The following is a 26627-nucleotide window of genomic DNA, read 5'->3' as shown; positions in this document are numbered from 1 at the left end:
ATCACTCGCCTCAGTCGGAGCATAAACAGAGACCAGGGAAATGACACCTGAGGAGTGACGAATCCTTAATCTCATAATACGCTCGTTGACCGGTGTTACCTCAATTATCATTGGGGTCAGCTTATTGGACACAGCTACAGCAACTCCTTGGGTATGGTAACCATCAGAGCGACCAGACCAATAGTAGGTGTAACCACCCACCATTATCTCGTGGGTAGCTTTAGAATGGGTAGCTTTAGCTTTGTAAAGGGACTCTTCGTGGATGTGTGTATGTGTGTTTGTGCATGTATGCGGTGCACGGTATTTGTGGGTGCTCGGACTGAACTCGCACCGAGGCCCATGGTGCGTGACCCAGTGGTGTGTGGCACTGTGGTGGAGGTTTCAACTTTTAACCTCAGCAGCATACGAGCAACTGCGTTTTCCTTTACCCTCGTAGCTCTTTCTAAAGCAATTAGTTATTTTTATATGATCGGGTGTGCTTTAGAAAGGTTATGTGGTTTCTTCTTGGGAGTGTCAAAGCAAAATATATTCGACCAGCTGAGGTACCCAACATTGCCCGGGATAAATTTCGCATTATTCCCCCAGTTTAAATAAAATAAAGTGTAACACAAAAGAGTGAATTTGAGTTGTTTTTTTTTTCTGAGGGGATTGTGTTTCTTGCAAAGTTAATGTTGCTACAGAAGCTGGTACACTTTCTCAGACAGCTTCAAGATGTGATTGTCTTTCTTGTGAGCTTTCCTGCTTCCGGGCTTCTTGTTTTTTTTCTGGCTGCTGATGTAGATCTGCCCAAACTTGCCCGTTTCTTTGGTGGCATGGTAAAGTTGTTGGGATTTTCGAAAACTGCAAAAAAAAAAACATTGCCACATTAGCTCCTGGTAACAACCATTACGCACACGATGGGACCTGATGTGGCAGAAAATGATGGGACTGAAGAAATGAACCAAAATGTGGAATTGCACCAAATCAAACACTTGTGCATGTTCCAGGTACAGTCAAATGCCGTGTTGTTGCAGATCCCATGCACTACGCACTCCTTTCTTGATAGCTCGAGGTCAAACGGTTTTCCATTGTATAAAGGACAGACAAACAAACAGACAGGCTGACCGACTCTGTATTCACATTTGTCATCACATAAGAGGTTCCCTTGCCAAATTTGGTAACTCCGCGTAAAACGGTTTGCACTTGCTTAAAGGACAGACAAACAGACAGGCCAAAAATATATACATATTTTTGTATACATTGTCAAGGCTTATATGAAAGCTAACACACAACACACAGCAAGGGGGGCATGAGACAAGAGGGGCAGGAGAGGGAAGGACAAAACAATGGGGAACAGAGACATGAGGGGATCTGGGAAAGGGAGAGGGATGGGGCGGGGAACATGGGGTAAACAACATGGACACCACAGGGACTTTCAGGAAGGAAAGCAGGGAATTTGAAGGAGAGGAGATGAGTTTGGGGTGGATTAATGGGGGTAGAAAAGATCGTGGTTTTGGATGGGGGAAGACAAGAAGTGGTGGTAAATTGCTGTTTTGAAGGCCTGGAGGGAAGAATGGGATTGAAGAGAGTGTTGGAGTTAATTCCAAAGGTGGGAAAACAGAGGAATGAAAGAGTGAAGGTGAGCAGTGATTTGTGATTTTGTTAGTTTTACCAGAAGGGGGTTGTTGGCGGACCTTGAGCGCCCTGCGGAAATGTGGTGGGGACAAATGGCAGAGAGAGCGGGGGGCGAGACCGGAGAGGAGATGGTAGAAGACAGAAAGACCACCGACCTGCCTGCAGTGAGAGTGAGAAACCCAAAGATTCAGTCTCACCACGGGAGATAGCAATGATCCTAAATGCATTGGTTACTACAGTGAGAAGCTGAGAAAGGTGAGAGGCAAGAGCACCAGCCCAGACGAGAGAGCAGTACTCCATCAGGCTGTGGATGAAAGATTTGTATGTAGTCAAGAGCTCAGGTGGGCCGAGGAAGGACTTTGCACAATGGAGGTTTCCCAGTTGGTGACTGGCTTTGAAGGCTAGGTTCGAAATGTGGCTTTCCCAGGAAAGATCATAGCAGATAGTGAGACCCAGAAGCTTGAATGAAAGGACTTCTTCCAGAGGATTTTTGAGAAAGTAAATGGGGTGTGCAGTGGGGGGGGGCTGTTCTAAATGATCCTTTCGGAGAGACATAGTGAGAGTGAGATTTGTCAGGATTGAAAGACATGTTCCATGTGTTGGACCAGTTTGTGATTTCATCCAGATCTGCAGAGAGCGAAGAAGCTGCTGCTTGCCAGTCTGAGGGATAACAGATGGTACGACAGAGGGTGGAGTCATCAGCAAAGAGATAAACAGGATTTTCCAGAGAGTCGGAGAGATCATTGATGAAAACTAGAAAAAGAACAAGGCCCAGAACGCTACCTTGAGGAACTCCAGCCTGGACAGGAAGAGGAGATAATAGAACTCCATTTAGGGCCACACATTGGCTGCGACAGGAGAGGAAGTCTATGAGTCATGAGTGGAGATGGCCTTGGATACTGTGGTGGAAAATAACTCAATTTCCACAAGTTGGATCAACATACAAATGGAGAATCTTTAATTTCGTAAAAAAGGAAGAAGAACATTGAATGATTCACTGAAACATTCAAATGGACTTCACTGAAAAAGAGGCCCGAAGCAATTCTTCATATATATATATATATATATATATATATATATATATATATATATATATATATATATATATATATATATATATATATATATATATATATATATATATATATATATATATATATATATATATATATGTATATATATATATATATATATATATATATATATATATGTATATATATATATATATATATGTATATATATATGTATATATATATATATATATATATATATATATATATATATATATATATATATATATATATATATATATATATATATATATATATATATATATATATATATATATATATATATATAATATGGACATCCAAAGAATGGGAGGGTGAGACATTTGGCAACTCAACTTCAGGATTCGCTGATAAGCATTAGGCAAAAGAACTCAAAACTGCAATACGTGTCCACTATAGATGGAAGGGAGAGAGTAACACAATCACGGCAAAAGTTTGCAGTGTTATCAACCTGCTCACCCTGTTTCAAAGTAAGACATTCCTTTTCTCGATGGGTTCTCCCCATCATCCAGTCTTTCGGTGGAAGTTCTTCCAAAGCTTTACTGGACGAAATCGTATACTGCATAGTTTAACTGCTCTCAACACTCTGAAACAAACAAAATCAAGGTTAAGCATCTTACGTGCATAACATTCATATCAAAATTTTACCTTTTCCTTTCCTCTCCCCCCCCCCCTCCTCAACCTAAACGACATGCTAAAAATATATAGATATCTCAGTTGAATGTACACTCAAAAACACTCATCTCATTTGCTCTTTCCATGTAGAAAGGGCAGCAGGTTTTATCAGGGTTCTAATTTGCAATCAACAATTCTTTTCACCATCCTTCAAAAATCCCTTCCAGTCAAGAAAAATATTCCATCATCTGTACAATAATTATGAAAGTTAGCTTCTTCTTCTTCTTCTTCTTCTTCTTCTTCTTCTTCTTCTTCTTCTTCTTCTTCTTCTTCTTCTTCTTCTTCTTCTTCTTCTTCTATTTTCATGCACAAGCAGTTCCAGAGCAACTGCCATTATTTATTGCAGCTAACTTCGCACCTCCGTACTGAGGAAGGATGGTCAAGTCAGTGTTAGAAATACCTCAACTTACTTAAGTGAATATACAAGAAGTACCAATTGATCAAAAATCATGTACCTGTCCAATTAATCAGAAAACAAATAAAACAGGTCATATTTTAATGGTTTGTGGCGTCTTGCACTATTTTAAATAATATAATTTTTACACTCTGACCGATTTAACATTAATTTCACATGCTAATGCCTTCTGTACTCAGCATGATTCTTGTTAATCCTTTTTGCTTTTTTTTTTTTTTGTCTTTCCACAAAATATGGAGGCGTTTACAATCCATGGTACAATTCCTAATTCCATTAATTGATTTCATAATTGCTGTTGGTCTTGCCATTCTTCCAGCCATTCTGCATTATAACATGGTTATGTAAATACCATGCTGTTTTCCCTCATAACTTGATTTTCCCTTACTGTTAACTTATGATTCCTAATATATAATGTTGACCAATCTGTCGATCAATTTAGGAACAGAGACCGTCCTTAAATATTATGTTTTAGTACCTGAACTTAATATATTATCTCGATTCAATTCTTAGTAGCTTTTTTCTACCCTCAATTAATAGATCAACAAGGTCCATTGCTCCAGTGATTGATAATATATCAATCACTCAATACAAATTATCAATAATTATCAATAGTTATAACTAATGGTGTACCTTACTGTGATATAACCAATCATTCACATTTGTCCCAAATTACTGGTTTTAAAGATGCGGACTCTAATGACTCCACAAATTTCGATCCATTCAAGAAGAAATTAGGAAAAAACAAATTAGGAGAATACTCTGTCACTTGAAGACCCCAATACATTTAAATTAGGATTATGAGACTTATATGATAAAGGTTTCTGAATTTGTAATTCCAAAACAAAACTTTATATTAATACCATTATTAATTGTAATGGAGAAAAAGACACAAGGAACACAAAAATCTTGTGCCTCCAGGTTCTCAATGAGTTATTTTTTTCTTTTTTTTATCATGAGCTGAGTCTGAAAGTAATTAACTAAGTTACCGTACACAACTTCCATGAGTTACTAACTGTTCCCTATGTTTATGCATGTGACAACAAACCCGGTGCATGCAAACATTATCACGAGTATCACTTGTTGGTCCTATTGACCATAAGAGTATCCCCATCATGACCAAGCAGGTTAAAGCACACTGGTACAGTAATTCAAAGCTAGGTTGTTATAATTACACTAATTAACAGGAGTAATTAAACAAGTAGCATGACTATCATTGTCGTCACAGGGTAATTATTTTGGAAGTCTTTCTCGGGCTCTCAGCTCTGCGAACTCCCCCATAGTAAGAGATCCACGCTGCTCAGCCTTGACATCGAGTTGCCTAGCTGCGGACCACAGTTTGGCTGCAGAGCGTCCATTTGGAAACATTTGGGGACAAAACTTGCCAACATAGTTTAGAAATACAAAATTTCTCCAAACAGTTTATTTATACCAAATGCTAATTTTGTTTCATCAATCTGATGAGCATCCATTTCTTTCATGGTCAATGGAGCTGAAAAATCTCGGAAAAATAATGTGTAACCAACCACTCTCATCACTAGTGAGAATTCCATCAACATTTTTAATCTCTGACATTATCCATCTTTTATCCACTTCTCTCTCACCAATACAGCAAAATGCTACAATATCACAACACACACAATCTAGCCATCTAATCACTTCCTCTGACCTTTTAAATACAAATCCATTCCTTTATCAAAACAAATAGATACAGTTTAAACCTCTGTTTTAAAACAGCCATAGCAAAAATTGACAAGTAATTTGTCAAAGTTGAGTCACCAGGCGAATGGCACTCCAAATTGCAGCTCAAAACACTCCGTCCATGCATGGAGCTATCTCTTTTGGAACCTTCACCAGCTTTTCCCCCAAATAATGTTAAACCTTGCTGTGGGGAAAGCATGGCAGGAATTGAACCTGCAGTTAGCACCCAACTGGTCCCTCTTCCCCTGATTGGCTACTCCAGATGACCATGAGGTTCAAACTCCAGCTTTGGAGTGCATTCTTTATCCAATTTCACTTAAACAACTTGATGGTCTATCATTGTGAAAATAAACAAAATTGTCCAATTAAGTCTGATCCATGAATTAACCTCACGAATTGAGGCCCATATAAAGCCACCAGAGATGTTTTTCTTTCTGCTCTTCGTGCTGGCAGTTGACCTTGGCAGACAAGCTTGCAGATCAAAAGGCTTTTTTTATTTTGCTGAGTGTGTTGCTTGTTACATGTCTTTGTCCTGTATTTTAACCCAATTTTCTTGGGTCACACTCGGTCACAGAACAAAGCCTCGCATTTTGGGGCCATTTGTGGGGCTGGGGGTATTACCCCCCCTCCCCCTATGGATCCGCATATGAATTGAATGAGGAGGTTTCAGTACCCATAAATCTCGTCCAGCAGTACTAACAGCTGCTTGTAAGACCTCAGCTTGCTGGACTGAATAATTGGAGGCAAATTCCCACTTTTCATCAATTTAAGTACTGAACAAAGTGCTTTTTAATTAATTTTGTTTCATAATGCCGGCGATAGCCAGTCTCCTAAATGGACTCCCATTCAGAATATATTTTACATTCACAGTTGTTATTTCATAATTTATCCAAGATCCCTATGGCTCTTAAATAAAGCTTTGACACTTGCTTCAGCGTCTATCCGAGGCACGGCACACACATTTATGTCTTTTCCTGCCGGGAAAGCACAGAGATTCCAGTTCAGTGTTGGCCCGTGCAGGGAAAGATTCGTGACCTTTGCGTTATCAGCACCAAGCAAGTGGCCCCAAGCCGAAGTGGTCTCATTGCCTTCCCAGTTGTGGGAATATTCAAAACCACACTGAAACACATGTGCACATATCTGAGGGATCATTTTAAGTAATGACCATGATGTAAGGGATCAACAACACAAACAACAAACATCCCTCTGTTCCAGGTCATGAGCGAGCAACCAAACCACTACCAGAAAAGTTCAAACACAGGCTGCTTTAAGTCTCTGCCTGAAATTTCACATTCAATTGATTCATTCCTTCGTTGATGCAATTTCATTTCGAACAAGACAGTCGTGTATGACATCGTACAGTATTCTTCAGTTCCTTATCGAGCTCACATTCATATCTAATTCAGATTTTCACCAAGATCGAATTCACATATACCACCTCTCTATCTGGTATTAAAACACTCTCAATGACATCTGGCCCTGCACTCCAATTAGACTGCACCACAATGTCAGGGCTCTGTCTTTCAATACAAGCCTACATATACCCAGTTATTTGTGTCCACGCCAAAGATGCAACAGCGTGTGAAGAGTCAGTCATCATCGTTTTTCCTCTGGAATTGGCGTGTGCACTTCGCCTCATCCAGAATCTTGACAGTGTATGATGACGACCAATCCTTATCTCCACTTTCCATACTTATTCATTCCCATAAGCTTCACAGTTCACAACACACAACAGAGCACGTTTTATTCCAGTGAAATCTACTGGACTTGCACACGTACCATTTCAACACTCGTTTCGTACTACATGCAGATCAATGCAAATCAGTGCATATAGAAATCAGATATAAATACAAACATGCAAGAGTTCCAGGTTGGAACCCCCAACTTATGTCCTTAACACAAAACTGAACATTTCCAATCACATAAGATTCACAAATCCATCCAAAGAGGTAACTCCTGAATACAAAACTATCGGATTTACGAATCCGTAACACCTCTACACAATAACAATGCAAGAGTTTTACAGCAAGCGAACTTCCAGTGAGTACAATGGACAAACAGAAATCCAAAGAGGGAACTCAACAAACATTCATAACATTTATTCATTCTCTCCCTTGGGGACTTGAACTTTTTAGCGAGCAGGGGCATTAACCCTCTCTGTGCACGGCAGAGACTTCAACTCTCTGTTAAGAGATCCCTGACCTCTATAAAAACACTTGAATGCCAAGCGGGAACCCTGGAATCTTAAATGGTCTCCAACCGCTTAATTTTCTTCGGCCTGTCACTAAAGGTTCTCCTTTGTATACCTCTCCTATCAATAGAGAACCACGTTACTCGTTCAGCTGAGAGATGCAGAATCCGATCTGAAGTAAGAGCAAACATCTTAGTAAGTGGCCACTTGCTTGCTGTTATGCCAGATGATGCTGTTCCTAGTCCTGCCGGGGGTTTCAGGTCCCATCTCGGGTGCCAAAATTGTGTTGGAAAATAACTCAATTTCCACAAGTTGGATCAGCATTCCAAAGGAGAATCTTAAATTTCGTATATACGGAGGAAGAACATTGAATGATTCACTTAAACAGAAGCCTGAAGCAATTCTTCTTATATATAATTTGACATTCCAAAGAATGGGAGGGTGAGACATTTGGCAACTCAACTTCAGAATTAGCTGATAAGCATTAGGCAAAATAACTCAAAACTGCAATACGTGTCCACTTTGGGTGGAAGGGAGAGAATGACACAATCGCGGCAAAAGTTTGCAGTATTATAAACCTGGTCACCCTGTTTCAAAGTAACACATGAATTTATCAATATATAGGTCAAAAGACTCGGATAAAGGGAAACATTACTGACAGCCAATTTGACTAAAGCATAAAAATTAAATATATAAAGTACCAGCAACAATTATAATTGATAGTACATGAATATCATTATTTTTCTTCCACAATACCATAGGAAGAGAGTTTGCTGAGCAGGGCAGGGTGCCAGACCGTGTCAAAAGCACGCGATATGTCCAGGGATACAGCTCTGATTTCATGTCTGGCATTGAGGACCTCCATCCATTGTTGGGAGAGCAGAAGCAGCATATCCAGGGTAAAGTGACCTTGTCTGAAACCAAATTGATGATCAGAAATCAAGCCATTGGAGAAGAGGAAGGATTTCATGTCTGAAGTGATGATGGATTCCATAACCTTGCTGATGATTGGGAGAAGGCTGATTGGTCTGTAGTTGCAGGGATCTGTTTTTGCACTTGTTTTTTTTTATTAAGGGTGGTAATGTTTGCTGATTTCCAAGCAGATGGCGGATGACCTTGAGCAAATGAGAGGGTGAATACAACAGAGACAGGGTGAGCAAGAGCAGAAGAGCAGCTTCATATATATATTCCTGTTTACTTGGGCTTATAACCCTTATTCTTTTTTAAATATTTTTTTCCTTTATTAGTAATATAGCGAGTAAGAATCGGCGTATTGCCATCTCGTTGATTGTAATGATGAATTGTAATGGTCTGACTACTGAGATACCTGAGATACCCCACTACTTACTATATATCTTCCCAGCAAGACATCCTCCCACTCACAGCCACTCTTTGCTTCCTACCACTAAACCAGTTTGCAATCCAATTAGCTACCCGACCAGCCACTCCACAAGCCCTCACTTTGGCGAACAACCTCCGATGTGGTACCTCATCAAATGCCTTCTTAAAGTCTAGATATACTATGTTCACTGCCTTTCCCTCATCCACCCAAGCAGACACAGCTTCATATAACTCGATTTGTGAAACAGCAACTACCTTTGGTAAACCCATGCTGACTACCTTTAATTAGTTTGTATTTGTTTAAATGGTTCCTCAACTGGTCCTTAACTCATGTCTCCAACACCTTCCCCATAACTGAAGTCAAACTAACAGGTCTATAGTTTCCCCAATTCTTCTCTGGATCCTTTCTTAAATAATGGTGCTATATTTGCTGCTCTCCAATCCTCCGGTACCTGTCCTGACTCCAGTGAGCTATTGAAAATATCCGTTAACATCTCGCTTACCTGCTCAGCCACCTCCATCAATACTCTTGGGTGCATATTATCTGGACCTGGAGCCTTATCTGTGGTGTCGCCTGCGGACATGCAGGGTGGGGCATGATGATGGGAGGAGGGGTCGTCGTGGTCATCATGTCTGCAAGGAATATAAGGAGTGCGCGCCGCCTGAGGCGTTGTAGGAATGCAGTAGTCGCTGGGCGTGTGAGTGTGCGGAGTACGTAATAAAGGAGAGCCGCGGGCAAAGTACGCCCGCGCTCGCGCTTGTGCAACACAGCCCGGCTCGACTGTTCCCCCGCTCGTGTCTGCCTGCTAAGCATCTTCTATCAGTACACCACAGTTGGCTGACGAGGATCTTCGGATCGGCGTGTGCAGGGCGGCAGCGGATAACCAGTGCGGTTCCAGGCTACGGAGCCAAGGGTCTCGCCAGCACGAGCATGGCAGAAGGTCAGTGCACGGCGCACGAACGCGTGCCCGCCTTCGTCGGAATCGACTTCGGCCACATCGAGTGGGCAACGGCCGCGCTCAGTGTTCGTTTTATTGAGGCACGTCAGATCGGGGGAATGATTTCTGCAGAGCCACGGCTAAAGAACGAGGACACGCGGTTCGGCTCGAACGTGGCGTGGGACGTCGCGCGAGCTCTGAAGAATGTCCGGGGTCTCGATGGTCGGGGCACAGCAGCTGGTCCGGGGGTCAGCGCAATGTGCCAGGCACGCACGGCCACGCGCACGGTCTGCGGCGCGGGTCGTGGGCGAGCGTTGCAATGCAATCACTCGGACGGCGGTCTGAGCACTCGAGGTCGTCTACGGTGTGTGGGCCGAGGGTCATCGCCCATCGTTGCAGTCATAGATGGCGGTGTGCGAAGCGATCCTTCCGTCCCGGGTCAAGACCTACCGCCGGTATGGTGTTCAGTGCATGGCGTGCACGGTAACGCCCCGGGTCGAGTTTTGCAGCCTGAGCACGGAGATTCCAGCGACCCGAAGCGGGAGATGCTGCCCATGTTGAGCCTGGTTTCAGTTGGTCCTACGGTGACAGGACCGATGCCAGTGAATGTCGAAGTGATCGGGGCACTGATCGGGTGTCGAATTGAGTCCACTCGTGCTGCCCGCGCATCGCGCGCGTACACCGGCGAAGCGGTTGCGCCGCTTGCAGCGCCCGACGTCTCGGTGCTTTACCGGGGGCGAAGCGCCCTACTCACGGTGTTTGTGGTGCGAGGGGAGGGCCCGTCCTTTTGGGTCGGGACTGGCTGGCGCACCTCGGGCTGGATCTCCAGTTCGTACCTTCAGGTGTGCCGGTGCTCTCTTCGATGCTTTCGTCGAGTACCGAGGGCGAGGTTCTGGCGGCGGGAGCCGCGTCGATGCAACGGGAGCGGCCGTTCGTTGCTGCCTGCAACGGCGGTGTGCGGTTCGGGAGCAGCAGGAGCCGTGCCAGCTCTCGCGATGGGCTCTCGCGCGTCGGCTGCGTGCATGATGCGAGGTGCGGTGTTGTTCGAGCAGCTTCAACGGGTTGCGGTGAGCCCGTGGCGTTAAAGGAAGTCGCGAGTCACAACATCGAGGCAACAACCAAGAGGCGGACTCGTGATGTGGGTTGTGGGTTGCTGTTCATTGCATATTTGTTTTTCATTGCTCGAGTGATGCGGTTTAACGTTGTTGAAATAAATGCCAGCAGTTCCCGTGTGAGAGTGGGTTTGGTTGAGATCAATCGATGGGATTTGTATTATGATCAATGTAATGTGGGGGCTTTGGGAGAGGTGGGGGCGAATAAAGAGGGTTTATTGGCCTCCAGTTGCCCCAGGCCATGGGTAGTTGTTTTGTCGGGTGCTGGGATTTTATCAAGAGAACGCGCTGTACGGAAAAATGAGTTTGCAATGGTTCAAATGTTATTCCTATTGATTTATAACGAGCTTATGGTTGAAGTGTGGTTTAAATGGAATTGCTACCGTCTAACTGCCGTGTGGGTCTCGGAGATCGACTCGGAGCCAGGACTGGTAGCTTGGTCGGCGTTACCCCCACCTCTGGTTGCGGCAAGGTCAGACGTGCCTGGCGCCGGGGGCGCAGCTCTCGGTGTTCGCTCAAGGCCGTTTCGACGGGCGTTGGCATCTCAACTGATTGTGGTGCGTGGGTTGTTATGGAGCATTGGTTGCGTCCAGCCAGCGGCGCTGTTCAGCACCCCCATCCAAGGTCCATCGAGTCTGGCGCTGGCGCCACCGTTTCCAGACAGCGGGCTTCCGACCTCGGAATGTTTATCTGCTTCAGGTCTGCCTGGGGGGAGGTGTGCCGCCTTGTGGGCCGGAGGCGTTTGATGGTGCCGGGGGAGGTTTGTTTGCTCGGGAGGTCGCCGCGACCTCGCCGAGGGCCATGTAAGCATGAGCCGCCTGGGGGCGTTTTCGCTGCGTATTGCTGCTGTGCTTCTCCAATAGCTCGCTTCCACGCATTATATGATGTGATGTGCTGTTATACTTCACTGTTTTCATTTTTTGTGCCTTGTCTACTATTATACCGTAGTCCTTCGTGCTGTTTATGCTTATTATGATGGTGATCATTTAATAATCATAGTTTTAGGAGGGAGGAGTGTGGTGTAGCCTGCGGCCATGCAGGGCAGGGCATGATGATGGGAGGAGGGGTCATCGTGGTCATCGTGTCTGCAAGGAATATAAGGAGTGCGCGCCGCCTGAGGCGTTGTAGGAATGCAGTAGTCGCTCGGCGTGTGAGTGTGCGGAGTACGTAATAAAGGAGAGCCGCAGGCAAAGTACGCCCGCGCTCGCGCTTGTGCAACACAGCCCGGCTCGACTGTTCCCCCGCTCGTGTCTGCCTGCTAAGCATCTTCTATCAGTACACCACATTATCTACTCTTAGATTACCTCGCTGTTCCTTTACTTCCTCCACTCCAACCTGGATTTCTGTAAAACCCCTTTCTCCCCTCCTTGAGAGATACTCTCAGCTATTGGCAATTCTCCTGACTGTTCTTGTGTAAAAGTTGAAGTGAAATACCTGTTTAATAATAAGCCATCTCACTTTCATCACCAACCACTCTCCCGGTGCTATTCCTCAATGGGCCCACACTGGTCCTAACCTGTTCTTTTCCCCTGATATACTAAAATAAAGCCTTGCTCTTATGTTAATATTCTTAGCCATGTCCTTCTCATACTCTCTTTTGGCTTGCCGAGTTATTTTCTTAACTTGCCTCTGTTTACTTTGATAGTAATATAAGTGTAACCCCAGTCCTGTTATTTTAAACCTAATAAATGCCTTCTGTTTCTCCATAATAGCATTCCTTATCTCACTGCTGCAACCACCCTGGTCTCTTTATGCTTCTAGTTTTACACCTCATTGGAATGTACTTACTCTGCGCTCTACACATTTGGTCCTTGAAGGTTTCCCATTTCTCTGATGCTGATTGTCCTGTTGTTGGAGTCTCCCAATCTACATCACCAAACTCTCTCCTCATACCCTCAAAGTTTGCCCTCCTGAAATCTAACAGCCTTACCCTACTATCCTGAACTCTAACCCTTAACAGAATCTTTTCCACATACAATGTTATGGTCACTTGCTCCTAAATGCTCCCCGACCTCCATCTCCTCCACCATATTGGGATCTTTACTTCAAAGGAGGTCCAGCACTGCACTCCCCCCAGTGGGCTTATGTACAAACTGGGTTAAAAAGCAATCCTGGACTAAATCGAGGAAATCCTCATCCGCTCTAACCTTTGCCTGTTCCTGGACCCACTCTATCCCTGGCAAGTTAAAATCCACCATTATCAATACTCTTCCCTCACCACATGCCCTTTTGAATTCTTCATGTCCTATTGCTAATCATCAGCAAGGTCATGGAATCCATCATCATGGACTTCAAATGCTTCCTTTTTCTCTCCAATGACCTCACCATCATTTCGGATTCGGATTGAGATAGCTCATCCAAGACCAACTCCAAACATGGCTCACTGACTTGCTCTATTCGTGTGGCCAGCACGTGGCACTCAATGGAATCCTTTCATCTCCTCAAGGGCGTAGCCAGAGGTCCAAAAGCGATGAGGCGAAAAGAGGTGAACTTGGTTGATGTGACGGTGCGTGTAGCGCAGCGTTGCGAGCGCCAACGGCGTGAATCCATTACGGCGAGGGGTCTGGGGGCCTTGAGCGGCCCCCAGAAGCCAATGCATTTTTGATGCCCAGAAACATAATCTTGGCCAATTTCAATGCTCAAAATTTTTAAATGTTAATGTTCATTTCAACCACATTAATCATGAAAATATATAGATATATCCATACAGTCAAAGAGTAAATTTTGTTTGTGTCAAAACATTTTAGCCCCCATGGTAAACCCACCCCACACCCTCACCACGCCCGACCCCACATGTTCTGTCATCATTCAATCGCAATGTTCCTCATCATCCTTATGATGGTTGAAGGCTAGTGCCACTCTTCTGTGCAGACTGGCATCCCAAGCCTTGAGGATGCGCAAGGTGTCCTCATGAGAGCTGGTGCCTCATGAGATCAGTGTACAGGGAGGAGGGTTGTTCAGTCACTGTCGGGGGGGGGGGGAGGGGTAAGAGGATAACAGTATTCAGAGCACTGCCGGGTAGCTTTGATAGTTTACTCCCCAGGGAGCTCAGATGGCCAGAGGGCTCAGGCCAGATCATATTTCAGGTAATGAGCGACGAGGAACCCACCTCGTCTGCCTCAGCCTGGCTAGGCCCAAGCTCCTCTCCCTGTTAAAGGACAAGGCAGCATTCTGCGTCAAGTCCTATTGCTTATGTTCATGAACAACCTCTGATTCTCAGAGAAATCCCCTTTATATTATATTTGCTGATGATAGGTAGAGCTGATGACTTGCTGATTTGCTGATTATATTTGCTGATGCTGTGACGTCTTTTGTCCTTCAGCAAGCAGGTTGCAGCCTCTTCCCTCAGACCTTGAAAAAAAGAAAAATTCCCAAGCTGTTCATTCAAACACTTGGAACATCTATCTATAATTCCAGCAATCTGTGTGTGTCTGTCTGTGTGTCTGTCTGTCTGTCTGCGACCGCCGTTTCTCGACGGATGTGCCTTTTCAAGGTTTGAAATGAATCGGACAAGTGGTTCCCAAGTTACGGCCATTTACCTGTCGACCAATGACAGAACACGGTGCTATGACGTCACGAATGACATCACAATTAATGTCGATTTATTTATTTATTTATTTATTATTATTTCTTTTGCATGATTGAAACTTGCCAGGAATATTGCTGGGGACCCACGGATGTGCCTTTTCGAGGTTTGAGAGAGAGAGAGAGAGGCTGCACATACTGGTACTCACCTACGGGCACGTACTAGTCTATCTATAATTCCAGCAATCTCTGTGGGTCTGTCTGTCTGTCTGTCTGTCTGTGACCGCTGTTTCTCGACAACCACTGGTCCGATGTAATTGAAACTTGTCAGCTAAATTGCTGGGGCCCTGTGGATGTGCCTTTTTAAGGTGTGATATTAATCGGACAAGCGGTTCCCAAGTTATGGCCATTTATTTACCAAACCAATGACAGGACACGTTGCTATGACGTCACAAATGACGTCACAACTCTTCTTCTTCGTTTGATATGACGTCACAAATGACGCTGGGGACCTGAGTATGTGCCTTTTCAAGGTTTGATATTAATCGGACAAGTGGTTCCCAAGTTGTAGCCATTTATTTACCAAACCAATGACAGGACACGTTGCTATGACATCACGATTGACGTCACAATTCTTTTTTTTTTTGCACGTACGGCCATGCACGTACGGACACGCACTAGTGTCTTTTAATCCTGACAAATCTCACACCATTTGTCCCACCATCAGTTATACATTCTTTTTGATAATAAATTTTTTTTTTTTAAATGTTAAAAAAATAATAATAATAACATGTTTGCATTTTAGGCGGTGTATAAAGCTTGTTATTTTTTTTTTTAATTTATATTCGCCGTCTCTCCACAGCTTTTTACATCTTCATGTGGAGATAGTTGCCGCCGCTAATTTTTTTTCCGTCTGAAGTGAATACGTATCTCGCATTCGGTGAGAGTCTGAATGTTAATCACATTTTTTTTTTTTTAAACAGAAAATTGCAACATCGACGAACGACGAACCCATCTCAACCCGGAAGTAAGGCGACAGCTTCAGAGTGGCTCCGCTCGGCGATGTTCGGGACGTCGACGAGCGAAGTTTGTCCATACATATGTACGTTGTGCGGACGTACTTTAGTCCCTTTTTTGCACGCACAGTACGGAATGTCGGAACGTTTGCATGGAATGTCCGTTTTAAGGTGTGAAGGGGATCGAATGTTTGCTTCTCGGGGGGTTTGTACACAAATTACGTGACGCTTTTTGTGGGGTGGATGTTTGCTGGAGCGTCACACTCGCGTGACGTCATCAAAGCATTGTTCTCCGACGTGGAAGTGCCATTTACACTTTTTGACATATCGAGCATCGTGCGAGAATGTCTTACGATGAACTTCACTTTATCCCTATTTTTGAGTCACGTGTTATGTTTGAGTTTGGAGAGGGGGGTGGGGGATGGGGGGGGTAGTTTGTCCATAAAGTACGTACTTTGTGAACGACCCCTCAATCACTAAATGGTCCTTGGCTGCTTTGAGTCGTTTACTTCTGTCGATAACCGTGCGGACCGTTCTGTCCCGAGACAAAATGGATCTTGGAACTGTTCTGCAGGGAAGGCTGTGGAGGCGTACGCGACCTGAGGATTTCCCGCAGGTGAAGATCGAGACCCAAGCTCCTGTGAATTTTAATATATGATGATGATGATGATGGGAGTTTCTCCAATTCTCTGCTGATGAAACTCAAGTGCCAGGTGAGTCTGTGTCGATGTGTGCTGCACACACACAGGTGTGGCAAGCTCCTCTCGGGGTCCACACCCCCAGGCTTTATAATGTACTGTATGTAAATACTGATATGGAATAGGCAAAGTCAAGAAGCGAACGTAGAATTCTTCTTACGTTCGCTTCTGACTTTACATAAAACTTGTTCACAACTGTAGACTTGCCAACTAGACCGTGGTACATGTAAGCGCCGCACAGCATTTAACAACAACCGGAAGCAAAAAGTCATAGCTTACGACACGGATTCCAAATAGCCAGGGCTATTGTGTTGTTGTTGTTGTTTCCTATTCTCTCACGTGCACGCGTTAAGTATGAAGCTCACTGCGTTCGCTATTAGTTCGGCATGCCTTTGCTGAATCGTGGGGTAACCCGAAACGAATTGTAATAGTTCTCAAACCTGTTTTTTTCTGATTCGTTAGGCATCTGGTTAGATCGTTTCAAAAATCTACCATCTGTTTCGTGGAACTTTTTTTAAGAGGATGGTTTACCCCCCTAGCCCCTTAAATTTCACAATTCTAATCTGGTGAAAGTGATAAATACGATTAGTTTTTTTTTTCCCAAAGGATTTAAAATTCGTTTCCAGATGCCATGAGAAAAACAGCGTGTCGATCATGCAGACGTGGGGACATGAAGTTCCCGATTGCCAAGTCTTTCCGCCTTGATGAATCTGCGTTGGGCATCTGTCGTTTCAGTATGTTGAAACCAAAGTCTCGCCGTCTGAACCTCTTTTTTTTTTTGCTCTGTCTCCAATTTTTCTCCTCGAGTGCTCAAGAATTCTCTCCAACAGGCTTGTCGAGGAGGGAAGAAGATTGTCCTCAGCATCACCAGAGTGGAATCCTGCATCGAGTTTGGTAGGTACTGAAGACTGTGGAAGATCCATGTTCAGTGCAGCATCAAATGACCTCGAACTGCACGGCTCGCTGCTTTTCCTGAGGGCACGTGTCCCACTGTGTTGCTGGCACGCACCACTTCCAACAGCTCCTGAAGGCCAGATCCACTCATCATGTGGACAATGGATTCCAGGAAGCCCATTTTTGTATTGAAACCTCCTAGACTAATGCGAGCCGGCCGCAATTCTGGCAAACTCTCCACCACGGTGTGTGCCTTCCACCATAATGACTGATCAAACGTGACCACTGGGTATGAGTGGGGAGAAACATAACCGATGATGCACCAGGATGTTCTCCCTTGCACATGAGGTGCATGAATCTGGACCTCTCTGACATTTTGGGTTTGTTATTGGCTGGGAGCAGAGAGACTGGAGGCTATCTCTTTCTGACAATAAGTGATGATTTTTAAAAATCCTGTCCAACAGTAGCAATATCGTCAGATGTGACTTTCATTCTTGGAATAGTTGATGATTTTGCTCTGGGTGTAACCATAGCAATCGTACCACCGCAACACAGTGGAATGTACCGTTTCCATCCATACCTCTCACATTATGGTCAACATTACACGAGAATATTGTAGAAAAATGCCGCTGGTCAAGCTTGGTATTTCTGCATCCTGTGCAACTGAAGAGCTCCTTTCAACCTTCATCACTTCACTATACGAGCATAAAAACCCATGGTGATACAAGGAATCCCCCAAAAACTCGGACTGGACAAGATGCTGCGCATTTGAACATCCAAACCGATTTGTAGTGGGACCAGAAGGATGCGAGGATGCGCTGCCTGCACGATTGCTCGGCCTATTGAAGCAATTTTGCTACTTGCATCTCTTACACAGAATGGTACGGTCAACAACTGCTGCAGAGATGGTGGCGAGAACTCCAGTGCCGTTTCTGTTGATAGATCCTCAGCAGTGGGATCGGTGTCCCTTGTCTGATCAATTTCTCTCACGTCCTACTTCATGAAATATTCTGCTGTTTCTGTCGTGTGGTTCTTCTCCTCACTTTATTTTTGCATCGTTTGCCAATGGAAATTGTGCACTATTTTGGAAGCCGTGGTATGGAAGGTAACTACATCTTGTTTTCCTTTGATCTCTGTGATGGTTATTGTACGTCTCATGTGTGGAAAGGTGTATGGTTCCATGTCATTATCAGTGAGATATTCTTTCATCTTATTTGTGACGTCAGTAATGGTCACTCATTCATCATTATTATTTTCAAGATACTCTGTTACTGTTTGGAAGGCTTCAGATTTTTGTGAATCCTTGGGACTGCCACTTCCACTGATTTTCTTGCATTTTGCAGCTCTCTTCTCTATCGTTTTCTGACATGTGCTTGGCACTTGCTTTCCTTTACCAAAGTTGACGCCGCACATATTGTGGAACAAAGCATCTACAGCTGACAGATCTGGGAACAAAAAAAAACCCCTCTGACTCTCACATCAGCCCATTCTCCTTCAAACTCATCACACGCCCTCAGTATTTTGTTCTGGAAATCCGACGTTCAAACCGGAATAAGTTTACAAGGAGATTTTGCACAGGAGGAGACCATTCGTCCCATCATGCATGCTCCACGCCAATACAAGATTTAATAAATCCGTCAATACTCCTTCCCTTCGTGTGCAGCCTTTTGCCTGCTACACCGGTACTCGTTTTTTCCGACCTCGGAAGGATGACAGGCTGAGTCAACCCTCTGGTGTTGATTCAGTGGCCAACGGAGCTTGAACTCAGGACCCTAGGACCCCAGGCCACCACCCGAACCGCTAAGCCAACACCAGCACCAGGTTTGTTCGGGCTTTTGCGGTTGTACACATCTGGACAACCACACAGTGAACGGTCATCTTTATAGCTGAAAGTGATCGAAGTGTATGCTGCTGATGCTGTTCCTGTTCACCAGGAAGTTTTCGTTTGATGTGAAATTGGATCGATCTCGAGTTGGTGAATTCATTTGTGCACTTCGCATGTACAACCTGGCCAAGATCAACAGTCATATCATTGCCTCAAGCTTCACTGGCCTTCACGATACCATCACGACACTTTTGCATCAATGTAGCAGTTGGCTCTCCATTTGACAATGGCTTTTGGCAAAATACACAGTCGTGCCTCTTGCTATTCTAGAATCTTGATCTTGGTAGTGATGACACTCTTAAAATGAAAAACTGGTTACAATTCCCCATGCATTTAATACATTTTAGGTATCATTGATACATTAAATTACTCTAAAAATGAGTATAGCTGCTCCTTAAAATCCACATATAAGAAATTTTATATAGATTATACTACACCAGCAGTGTATGCGCCCGACGGGCGATCTTGTTCCAAGCATGCAACGTGTTCTTCCGATGCATGCCTTTATTTGGGCGGTGTATAGCCAACTGACAGCTCTGTATAGGTAAAAAAAACAAACCCGGGTTCCCTGCATGAGGCAAAAACATGACTTACTGTTTATAATTCATAACACCTCGCTGCTCTGGAAACCATGGGGATAGGACGACTGTACTGTAAATGGTGGATACCTGTAATACCCTTCCCCACCTGGAGGTGGCGCGACACGATACACATTTACATGGAGAATTTGCGTCCCACCGGCAACGATAAAAACACCCCGTACATTAATTGGGGTCATGCTGATCCTATGTCGTAGCAAGTCTGGATGTAATTGGCCCAGAACTGTAGGAGGAGTTGCGTGACAAACAAACACACGTACAAACACCGGTCCGTGAAGTACAGTTAGGAAGTCACCAATGATATTTCAAAAAGTATTTTCAGGTAATATGACAACCTGCTAATATTTCGTACATTTCTTTGTTGTATTTATGCTATTTAAAGGGGATAGGGATAGACTGTCCTCTGAAAATACATGTTCCACTAAATAGATTTTGGTCTGCTTTGAAATTGATATTGCCAGATGCTGAAGGAATCCGAAAAACGGGTTTCAAAACTATTCCAATTTGTTTTAGGTTTATCCACAGGCTGCCCGGACTATAAACAAAGATGTCACGTGGCATCACAAGGGAGAAAGCAGCGAGGTGTCGTGTACGACTGGGTCGTATGTACTCCCGTATTACCCAGAATTCTCATGAAGGGTTGTCTGCACACATTTGTGTGACGTTTAAACGTTGTGCACCATTCGCCACTTCGTTTCCAAATCTAAAGATGGGGTTGACGACAAATTTGGAATGATATCGAACATATAAGGCTCTTTCTCATCGCTCGCTGACATAAATGTTTAGTTCTTCCGAGGTGGACGAGAAAGCTTAAGTTTGGCGTGCTAATGTAAACCGAAGCCGCAATTCCAGGAAAATAGCAAAACTGTCCGTAAATGTCTGCAAACTAAAGTCTGCTCGTGGAACTTATTTTTGGCATTGCAGTCTGCATAAAATTCGTTCCCGCTCACATCGGGTGGTGTGACCAAAGACTGTCACATCACGTGATCTTGTGTGGGCACACTTGCTCCCCAAAGGAGGCGGTATGATTTGAGACGTGTGGATTTTCGTTATTTACAGATGGTGTACAGCAGTAGGAAGTCGTAAATATTTATCACTTATGGACAGTGTACAGTAGTGGTAAAGCGCATTATCTACATATACAGTTTGACCTCTGCATAAGGCATGGTTCTTATAATGATCATGACATTTTAACATGATTTAGTGTGCATTTTGTGATAACAATCCATGTCGCTGGCAAAAACCAGATAGAACGATTGCTTTGTCCCAGCAAGTTGAATGCAACACACAAGGCCATTTTATCAATGATCTCTCGGACTCTCTGGAAAATCCTCTATTTCTCTTTGCCGACGACTCCACCCTCTGCCGTACCATCTGTCATCCCTCAGACCGGCAAGCAGCAGGTTCTTCGCTCACTGCAGATCTGGATAAAATCACAAACTGGTCCAACATGTGGAACATGTCTTTCAATCCAGACAAATCTCACACTCTCACTATGTCTCTTCGAAAGGACCGTTTACAAAACCCCCCCATCCACTTTCTCAACAATCCTCTGGAAGAAGTCTTTTCTTTCAAGCTTCTAGGTCTCACTATCTGCCATGACCTTTCCTGGGAAAGTCACATTTCCAACCTCGCCTCAAAAGCCAGTCGCCGACTGGGAATCCTCCGTCGTGCCAAGTCCTTCCTCGGCCCTCTTGAGCTCCTGACCACTTACAAAGCTTTTGTCCGTAGCCTGATGGAGTACTGCTCTCCCCTCTGGGCTGGTGCTCCTGCCTCCCACCTTTCTCGGCTTAACGCTGTCGAAACCAGGGCATTTAAGATCATCGGCATCTCCCGCAATGAAGCTGAGTCTTTGGGCCTCTCACTCAATCACCGCAGGTTGGTTGGTGGTCTTTCTGTCTTCTACCGACTCCTCTCCAGCCTTGCCCCCCCTGCTCTCTCTGCGATTTGTCCCCACCACATTTCCACAGGGCGCTCAAGGTCCGCCAACAACCCCCTTCTGGTAAAACTACCAAAATCACGAATCACTGCTCATCTTCACTCTTTCATTCCTCTTTTTTCCCGCCTTTGGAATAAACTTCCTCACTCTATTCTTTCCCATTCTTCCCTCCAGGCTTTCAAAACAGCTGTTCACCACCACCTCTTATCTTCCCCCATCCAAATCCTCGATCTTTTCTACCCCCGATAATCCTCCCAAGCCCACTTCCTTCATTTCTCCTGCTTTCCTTCCTGAAAGTCCCTGTAATGTCCATCTTCTCTTCGCGATGTTCCCCGTCCCATCCCCATCCCTCTCCCTTCCACAGTTCACCTAATGTGTCTGTTCCCCACTGTTTTGTCCCTTCCACTCCCGCCCCTCTTGTCTCATGCCTCCTTGCTGTGAGTTATGTGTTTGCTCTCATACGAGCCTCGACCAAGGTATGCAAAAAAAAAAAAAAAAAAAAAAAAAAGGCCCGGCATTAAATAATTGTCGAAATGCAGATGACATTGCAAAAAAATAATGATCAAAAACACACCCATTGATGAATTGCCCTGCCTGCGAAACACCAGGTTTAAGGTTTATAGCATGGTCGACATTTTAACACAGACTAGACGGCTCACAAGCTTGGTGTTCGTTTCGGGTGGCCGGCCTAATATCTTCAGGTCCTGAGTTCGAGCCCCTGTCGTGCTGTTAAAACACCACCAGGTGTGTTGACTCAGCTTGTCGTCCTCCTGAGGTCGGCAAAATGAGTACTAGCTTAGTGGGGAGAATGAGCCTTTCGAGTATCCTGCGTTGGAGTGGCGACCCGTCCAAGATCGTGTCCCCGAGACAATGAAAAACTGCCTTCGGCAGCTCGATGCGTCTGAAGACGTGAAAGCAGTGGCTTGTTCTTCTTCGAAACGGCTCAGAGGCGAGTCTACTTCACTTTACAAGTTGTTCCGCCACTTAACATTCATCAACTTGGAATCATAAATTTCGCCTCTTTGCACGGCTCTTGCAAGCCGTTAGAATTTAAATGATCATCTTCTTTTAACTTTTGACTTGCAATTATATAGCTTATAATTAATTATGTCAACGTAGGATGGCATGCCGCCTTCGTTACATCATCAATTGAAAGTGTAGGATGGCATGCCACCTTCGTTACATCATCAATTGAAAGTGTAGGGTGGCATGCCTTCTTCATCATTATACCCCAGTGTTTGCAATATGTGTCTCTGTCTGTCTGTCTGTCTCACTACCTGCACGGATGATAGCAAATATTGCATCAAGAGAAATTTTCCACCTATATTGGAAGAACATCGGGCAACATCATACAGTCAGCAATAGCACATCATTCAGTGCAATGTGGACATGAATCTGACGAGAGTCGAACTTGTATTGTGAACCCCAGGCCCATTAATGACACCATCAGTAACCCCCAAAGGTTCTTTACTCGATCAAATTTCAAACCTGACGGGCCGGTGAACCCAAAGCTCGCGTTTATTTTGCAGGTAAAGCACAAGTGTTCCACGCAGCACTCTGCCACGGTGTTGTGCCTGGCTCTTCATCTCCCCTTCTCCCCCATTTCCACTCTGCTTTCCCATTTATATATACTCCGAGAGAGCCATTTCTGAAAGCCCCTTCTTCCACAAGCTGCTCGTATCCACCCGATGGGTACGTTTCCGAAAGTAACCAGAAGTCCGAATTCTGGCGATTCTGCCACAATAGCTCAAAATCTACCCCCATCCTCACAACTTGGACCCTTTCCATTCAACTTCACTTTTATAATACTAGTACGTGCCCATAAAAAAAAAGAATAAATAAATATTCCAACCGCGAGCAAGAAACAACAACCACACAGGCCGTTTCTTCGCTCTCGCGTGCCCGTACGTGCGTGGCCCGGAAGTTCGCATATCACAGTTACGATTATTCGCAATTCAAGTTTTAATGGCCAATTATTTAATTGGCGCCAACATATTTTACCTTTTCGCAATGTCGTCGCAAGGAAAAACAAAAAGAGAAGAGAGAAAAAAAATTTACTTCCTGGTTTGGAGCATACCAGCTCACTGATGTTACCGAAATTTATGCACCGTCTAATATGAAAACGATCATAACTTGGGGCATTGTGTTTATCTATAAAGGCGCATAAGAAATCGAGAAATTATTAGAATACACGAAGTCATCACTCTCCGGAAGCCCTTACGTTGTAACCCGTAATGGGGAGCGCGGCTGAGCTTCCCTTCCCCATCGGCCACGCCCACGCAATAACGTGTCTTGTCATTGGTTTGGTAAATAAATGGCCATAACTTGGGAGGCACTTGTCCGATTAATATCAAACCTTGAAAAGGCACATCCTCAAGTTCTCAGCAATATACCTGGCAAGTTTCAATTAGATCGGACCAGTGGTTGTCGAGAAACAGCGGTCACAGACACACACACACACACACACACACACATTGCTGGAATTATAGATAGATACATCTCACCTCAACAAACATGACACAGTCCTGTGTAACAAACCATTTTTTTCCACGTCGAAATTAAAGTGAATATGTGTGTTCACCATTACACTGCCCAACCTTAACTCGTGAAGAATTGGTGACAAACAAATGAGATTGGTTCTCGAGGCACGGAGTGTTAAAGGCCAGGAGGGTACTTTATCCGTTGAAACAGCTGACATAACCTACATAATACAGACCGAGAATGGGATGGTGCATGGCAGCGGCTGTTGCCCTTTAGGCTTCTTGAACAATTTTTAAAGGAAGATGTGGTGCATACTGTGATGACCGAGCAATTTCGTTTTCTTTTTTTTATTCCCACCCCCCCTGCCTCCCCCCCAATTGAAAATTGTCTGCATGAGCATCTATTGCAAATGACCTTCAACAACAAAACAAAGACACCACCTGCTCTAATTCAACTTTCGTACCTTCACCAAAGGGGGAAAAGTACGACTGTAGTACGCACTGGGTTTCTGGGTTCTGCGCTCTTGTTTACAACACTTGTTTAAATGATCGCACCCTGATCTTTTATCTCCATATACAGAAATGCTTTTGCTTCCATACTATGCTGCCTCAATTAGCTGTTCCTCCTGATACACGGCTGCAGTTTTTCACCACATAGTAGGTGTAAAAGTAGCGTTTACCTTTCATCACCCACTTGAACAGTCACCTGTAGTACTTGTAACTGGAGGAGGACTGGCATTCTGAAGAAGCAGATATGCCTTCCACCGCAGTGCCCCCCCCCCCTGTAGGTTGGAGCAGGAATTTGGAATTTGGAATTTGGCCTTTGTGGTGGTGATAGCGCGCCGACTCTTTGCGAAGTACACCATGAGATCTTGAACATCGACCAACTAACGCAAGCAGACGGGATACCCATTTTAACACGCATCGAAGGGACAGTGCACACACATTGATGAATCACCCTGCCAGCGAAACACTCGGATGATGAATTATAGCTGTTGAGATTCGAACCTCAGTAAGACAGCTCAGACGCCAAGTACATCCTGCCAATCGTAATTCTAAGATTGTGGTAAACTTGTAGAGTCAATTGTCGGTCTGCTTCGGCGGATAATTTGAATGATAGGTTTTATCAACTGAAAACCGACAAATATGTGCTTGCTCACTACCGTGCGAAACAGAAAAGTTGAAATTTCAGATGTTTCCGCTTGTTCTGACTGGCCCCAAACCCCGAGCTTTGCTTTGTTTCGCATGGCGGGTAGCATACCTTTGTCAACCTCGGGTTGATAAAAAGTTTCTCCCCTGACGATAAAACAAGGTGTGTCTGCACTTTGCAAACTCATGGCGAGGTTTTGTCTTTGTTTGGACAGCAAAGCCACACCGTGATTTTTGAATGGAAAAAATGCTGTCTCATTGGTTTCGCTTCATGATGTGAAGATATCGCTGTCAGAGAATGCTGAATGACGTGTCTGAATGACAGTAACTGAATGACGTGTCTGAATGAGAGTAACTTCCTCGTGTTACCTCAACCCAAGAATGGGTCTGCCATTGTTAACGAGACACGAGTTGGAGACGTTCTAATCGTTGCTCAAGTGAGTATATGTTGAGTATTGCAGTTGTGTTTGATCATTCGTCTCAAAATTGAAGATTCGTAAATATATTCGTTTCCTGAGGATGTTTGTTCGTCTGTTTGTCGCCTCCAGGTCGCAATTCTACATCGATTTTTCACGAAACATAACAAATGAAACAAATTGGGGCTTAATGAAAAGCGAGAAGTCTTTTGTTTTTGAGGTCTAAAGGTCGAGGTCACAGCAAAGTCCTATTTCCTGAGGCATCTTTTGAGATAACACAGCAAAGAATCATTGTGGAGACTTCCAGTTGACGTCGCTACATTATACTTGCCCGGCACTCTAAATTCCATTGTTGGTCGATCACTTCCAGTTAGTCATTACATCCGCCACTGAAAGTGGATGGAGGTTACGTTTTCACCTGTCTCTCTGTCTGTCTTTTGTTGGTTCACGAAAAAAATAAGTGACCACTATATTCGTTATTGGTGTGTCTGTCTGTCTGTCTGTCTGTCTGTCTGTCTGTCTGTCTGTCTGTCTGTCTCGAGCATAGCTCCGTGGGTTTTGATCCGATCCTGATAAAATTTTGGTGGGAGGTTTATATCATGATCTAGTTGCGTTTTCCTGAGAATGGGCGTGGTGCGCCCATTATGGGCAGAGCCACGCCCAAAAAACATGTGTTTTTAGGGGGTAGCCGATTTCAATTTGCATCTTCTCCTCGGGGGTTTGTCGAATCTGACAGGGGTTTCGGTATATGGTTAGCCCAATGGCACCTGCATAGCCCCACGGAGCTCGATTTTTTTTATTTTTATTTTTTTTTTATTTTTTTTTTTTTCATTTTCGGCCCAAGGTCAAGGTCACGAACTTAGAAAATTGTGAATTTTGACATAAAAATCCATCTTCTCTGAGGGGGTTTGTCGAATCTGCCAGGGGGTTCGGTATTTGGTTAACCCAATGGCACATGCATAGCCCCACGGA

General features: G+C 44.4%; 1 protein-coding gene and 1 long non-coding RNA gene across 6 annotated transcripts in view; one reads left to right on the top strand and one right to left on the bottom strand.

Moving 5' to 3' along the window:
- Window positions 1-379: 379 nt before the first annotated feature.
- On the bottom strand, window positions 380-24865 carry LOC147009413 (uncharacterized). The gene is made up of 3 exons (XR_015052882.1): window positions 24771-24865; window positions 3144-3270; window positions 380-840 (listed from the first exon to the last, which is right to left on the bottom strand). It is a non-coding gene; the product is annotated as an uncharacterized LOC147009413 (long non-coding RNA).
- IPMK (inositol polyphosphate multikinase) overlaps window positions 15528-26627 on the top strand; it is a 34510-nt gene continuing 23410 nt past the window's right edge. For 2 of the 5 annotated variants that reach the window (XM_085862088.1, XM_085862091.1), the window contains exons 1-2: window positions 15529-15681; window positions 16170-16308. Coding sequence is in view for 1 of the 5 variants with exons in the window: in XM_085862087.1 (XP_085718213.1) it covers window positions 15642-15681 (40 nt within the window). In the remaining 4 variants the exon portion in view is untranslated. Of the gene's footprint in view, window positions 15767-16169; window positions 16309-26627 lie in introns of all 5 variants that reach the window. The other 3 variants (XM_085862089.1, XM_085862090.1, XM_085862087.1) reach the window with 3 other exon arrangements.

This window comes from Eptatretus burgeri, chromosome 17 (assembly GCF_056783735.1).
Source record: "Eptatretus burgeri isolate ZD-2024b chromosome 17, Ebu_testis_v1, whole genome shotgun sequence".
Taxonomy (NCBI): domain Eukaryota; kingdom Metazoa; phylum Chordata; class Myxini; order Myxiniformes; family Myxinidae; genus Eptatretus; species Eptatretus burgeri.
The sequence above is the reverse complement of the archived record's forward strand: the minus strand, read 5'-3'. Positions and strand labels throughout refer to the sequence as shown.